We start from the raw sequence: 5,140 nt of genomic DNA, 5'->3' as shown, positions 1-5,140 counted from the left end.
TGATGATAGATACAATATGGAACACGATGATGGGTTTTTCCATCAGTACATGCACCAATGGTCAATGAACCCGAACAGAGATAAAATGTATGGACCAAAAGTGACACCAGAAGGAACATTGACAATAGGTGGAGTTGACATTNACCAGAAGGAACATTGACAATAGGTGGAGTCGACAATATCTTTGTCAATGGAGGAATAATCAACGTACTGGAGAAAAAATTCCTGCTGACATTAGGTCTTGTGGACTTACTTTTTTCGAAAAATCCCGGTGTTTACTCCGAATCGGATTTGCAGGCATACAAAACAATTTTACTCGAAACCGGTGTACATTTGAATAAAGACGGAACATTAAAAAAAGGAGGTCAAAAATATGTTAACACTATTAAACCATTGTTTGAAAACAATGATGGTGGTAGCGCAAACAATTCCTTACCATTATTTGAAAACAGCAGCATCAGTGACACATCTATTATCGGTGCGGGTCTACAGTTAAGGTTGAATAACAAGAAAAAAGAGTATGTGTACTGGGACGAACCCAATGAGCTCGTAGATCGTTTACGTTTATTGATATCGGCCCGGTCAGCTGGTAACACTGGAGTTGCACCGGAAATCATTTCTATATTGGAAGAGTTGCAGGAAACCGGTTACATTGAACAAATACCATCAACATTATGAATAAGAACATTGCCTATGAACTACATCAGCAGGCCCGTAGGACGTACACCCGTGCTCGAATAAATATCAAAGGTCTCGATGATGTTTGGCATGCTGACCTCGTGGAAATGCGCGCATACCCCGATCGACGTCATCGGTATATTTTAACGTGCATCGATGGATTTTCAAAATATGCGTAGGCCATTCCGTTGAAAAATAAAACAGCCAAAGAAGTTACTGCTGCCATGAATGGAATATTAAAACAAGGTCGTCATCCTAAACTTTTGCAAACGGACAATGGTAAAGAATTCTACAACAAACAGTTTCAAAAACTGATGTCACAATATGCAATCAATCACTATTCAACTTATTCCACTATGAAAGCCTGTCTCGTGGAACGTTTTAACCGCACGTTGAAAAACGCAATGTGGTGCGATTTTAGTGCACGTGGTTCGTACAAGTGGGTGAATCGGTTGCCTACGCTGTTGCACGAATACAATAACGTGCGTAAACATAGAACAATCGGAATGATACCGGTGCAAGCTGTGCAAAACCCCGACCTGGTTCGACTCAAGTTACGCAAAATACCCGATAATTTACCGATAAAATTCCACGTGGGTGACAAAGTTCGGATTAGTGTACATAAATCAGTGTTTGACAAGGGTTATTTGCCGAACTGGAGCACCGAACTATTTACCATAGTCAAGGTTAGACAATCAGTACCACCAACTTACTATCTAGAAGACTATCAGGGAAATCCAATACGTGGTGTGTTTTACACCGAAGAGCTGAACAAGACCAGTTATCCGGACATGTATTTAGTCGAACGAGTGTTGCGAACACAAGGAGATCAGTGTTACGTTAAATGGTTAGGATTTGGCCCAGAACACAATTCATGGATACCGAAAACCAATATCTTACCTCAATGATTGTCGATATACAAGGTATTGTAGCAGCTGACCGATCGTTTTTGGTCAAGGAACTGACTGCTATTGCCATAGACTGCACTTCTTTCGCCCATTGGATGTTCAAACATCCAAAAAGTATCAAGGAGGATGCTAAAACAAACTTTTGGTTGAAAAAATACCTACATGGAATGGATACACGTTGCGGGGATGTGGAATACAATGAGTTGCCGAGAATAATGAAACTCTTGCGATGCGAAACCATTTACGTGAAGGGAGCTGTAAAAAAGCAAGTAGTGGAAAAGTACATACCAGGACAACGTATAGTCAACGTAGAGGATTTGGACTGTCCTCCTCTGTACAATTTAAGTTGTATTACAAAACCATGTTGTATCCGACACATGAACAACCCAAATATGTGCAGTTTATATAAGACTATATGTTTAAAACAATGGATGAATTATAACATGTAACGCTATTGTATTAAAAAATATATATATTTATATAAACACGAATACTTTATAATATTCATTTTTATTTCTACAATAAGTATATTTTTCATAAATAAATTATAAATTAAAGATTATATAATAAATTGACATATATTGTTAATAAAATACTAAATACAATAATATATTTTATACAAAATAAATTGTTATGTATTTAAAGAATAATGTCCCCACGCTTTTGTATATACATTTTTATACTCAAACTCATCACCGACTATTGCACGCTTGTCATAGTTGTTGGACAATGCGAGTTTCCTCGTTTCTACCGTCAAAACATTGTGATGTTTTGAACGTATGATGGAAATTTTCTTGTGAATTTGTTTTAGTTTATTTCGCAAACAATTTAAATAGTCAACCATATTTATTTCATGTTTCACTACACCCATACTAATACCCTTCAATCGCTTCACTTCTTCTTGCCGCAAAACGTTTTTATAATTTTTGTAGGCAATCAGGTACGCATAGACTTTGGGCAAGAGTGCAACAATTTCCTCCATATGCATACCTTTACATTCGTCGGTAAATGTACCCGGTTGTTTTTTACGTTTATCACTGTAACATGGATGATCAGTGGGATAGTTGGAAGTGTCGAAGTATTCAAACAGATATTTTTTCAAATCATCCTGAAAACTATGCGTTAATATTAAATAAATAAAACTGTCTGTATCCATATACACGAGTCTAAGTCTTTCAGGACCATAAAATGGTTGCATTATATCATAATGAAACTTGTACATGATACATTTACTAATATCCAACACGGCCTGTCCAATAAAAATGGGTTTAAAAAAATTAATTTTTTCTTTATACATGTGTACAGCTACAAGGTTTTCATTAAATATTGTGGTGTGACCAAACGACGGTTTCGCTACCAGTTTTGATAATTTATCTTCGTTACAAACAAGTTGAATATTTTGATGTTTTCTCACGTTTTCCAATGTTTTACCTAGTAAAATTAAAAATTTTTATTATTAAAAAAATTAAACGTATAAAAATATTAGTAATACCATAGTTGGAGTTGATCATATATTTTGGTAGATCTTGTTCAAACTTGTTGGAGGCTTTTTTACGTAATTCTGTATTCATTTGGATGTAGGGTGCCAACCATCGAGATTGTTTAAACTTTATGACTTTATGCAGTTTTGTGATAACCACACCGTGTTTTACCGCTTGCTTTAATGTTCGATAGTGTACAACGTAATTACGTTTTGGAAACAATGTGGTCATCAGTTTTTTGTATTTGGCAGACGGTAGAGGTGGTCGCTCGTTTACCGGAAAAAATGGTAAATCGTTGTGTAAATCATGTAAATGTTGTGGATAATCTACATCGACTTGCACAAGATATCCATGATCAGCATCCTCAGCTGTGTCAAGTATTTCCTCCAATGTAACAGTTGACCATTCAAAATTACCAAGTGGCATCGGTTCCATCATTGCTTAAAAAAACAAATGTTTTTTTACACAAATATTAATTTTTTTTATTTTAAAAAAAAAACTACCTGTTCCATATAAATTTGTAGCATCTAGGTATTGAAGATATTTATGTGGAATATTGGGATTGTAGTCAGAGATACCTGGATGATTTGCTCGAGCATACCGCTGATTGACCTATATTATATATATATATATAAATATGTATATATTTATAAATATTATTAAACATATTTTTATATTTTTAATAATCACACATACTTGTGTCAAACCTCCACGTATACCCAATTCAAACATTAATAACATATCTGGGTCTGTTATCAATTCAATGTTGACATCAGTATATTTTAACATAGCATCAAATGATAGGGCTGGACATGAGTAATAATGAGTGGGATCCAGAGAATAATTTTTTAAACTCTCCGCGCGAAACTTTTCAAATATGTCAGCAAGTACCTAAAAAATAAATGTATTTATAATTGTTAATTACTAAAAAAATTAACAACATACCATAACGTCGACAAGTAAATACTTGTCACTATAATCACCAATAGTTTTGCATTCAAAGTGTTGCCACATTTTTTTTGCATGTTCATAGTCCTCTTCGGATACTGTATTTTTCGTAATGGAACTGTAAAAATTTTCGCGGGTTGGCAACTGATTTTCGTCGAGTTTTTCCCAACTGTCTACGTATTCGTATGGGAAAACCGATTTCCGTGTGACCAACTCCAACGATTTAAAGACATTTAATGTATGTGCAAAATCAGGTAAAGTCAAGGTGGTTGTAAGTTGATACAAACTCGCTTGCAAAAATCGATATGAATCTATAAATCGAAGTTGAAAATAATCGCTTATTGTCTTACTGAACGAAATATATTTTTCTTCGGATTGTGCTATAACAGTAATGTCTTTATTGTCGTAAGCCATTTCTGGTATTATCATGTGCGAGTCATAGTTTGAAAGACCATGCATGATAACTGGTATGAATGCGGAATATCGTCGTTGTAAATTACATTTGTGGCATAAAACAGCTCGAAATTTTGCCGTCCAATGATTATGATCCTTGACTTTTACTAACTTATCGGTAAACTCTATTAAACACGAGTCGCAATGTTTTGTGGTATTGAAACGATGTTGTTCCTCAGAAGTTAGAGGATTCATCTCGATGTTAATTTTCATGATATCTGATACTTGTTTTCCAATATCCACCAACGCTGATACAAAATGTTTAGCAGCATCAGGTCCTCGATACATTACTGGTTCCTCCGGTAATCCCTGACAGATGTTTTGCGGTAATATTTTGGAGTTGCGTACTAAGTAAAAACAATAACTCATTGATTTATGTTTTTGTATAATCATAGACTTGTCCGATATTTGTTCCATCGTTCGAACAAGTAAACTTTCCATATCAGCGTAGATAACTAACGGTATTGCTTCTTCTCGTCTTGTGTTTTTAAAACATAATATTGAAAGATCAGAGTTAGGCTGTGGTAGAACAATGCGAGCCTCCTTGAATTTTCCACACATTTTTAAATGTTCTTCAAGTCCCTCTTTCCCACTCGGACGAGTTAATAACGGTTGCTCGTTAAATACGCTGAGACATCGTTTACAATGATATTCTTGTCGTTTACTTTTTGA

The 5,140-nt window shown here is 35.0% G+C and overlaps 1 protein-coding gene across 1 annotated transcript; it reads right to left on the bottom strand.

The window, feature by feature from the left end:
- Nucleotides 1-2,126: 2,126 nt before the first annotated feature.
- LOC126898547 (uncharacterized) lies at nt 2,127-5,051 on the bottom strand. Its single transcript, XM_050672711.1, has 5 exons — nt 4,013-5,051; nt 3,764-3,958; nt 3,571-3,679; nt 3,079-3,507; nt 2,127-3,017 (listed from the first exon to the last, which is right to left on the bottom strand). The coding sequence occupies exons 1-5, from the start codon at nt 5,027-5,029 to the stop codon at nt 2,218-2,220; spliced, it is 2,550 nt and encodes an 849-aa protein (XP_050528668.1). The 5' UTR covers nt 5,030-5,051; the 3' UTR covers nt 2,127-2,217.
- Between the last annotated feature and the right edge of the window lie 89 nt (nt 5,052-5,140).

Source organism: Daktulosphaira vitifoliae, unplaced genomic scaffold, assembly GCF_025091365.1.
Source record: "Daktulosphaira vitifoliae isolate Bord-2020 unplaced genomic scaffold, ASM2509136v1 Scaffold_2, whole genome shotgun sequence".
Taxonomy (NCBI): Eukaryota; Metazoa; Arthropoda; class Insecta; order Hemiptera; family Phylloxeridae; genus Daktulosphaira; species Daktulosphaira vitifoliae.
The sequence above is the reverse complement of the archived record's forward strand: the minus strand, read 5'-3'. Positions and strand labels throughout refer to the sequence as shown.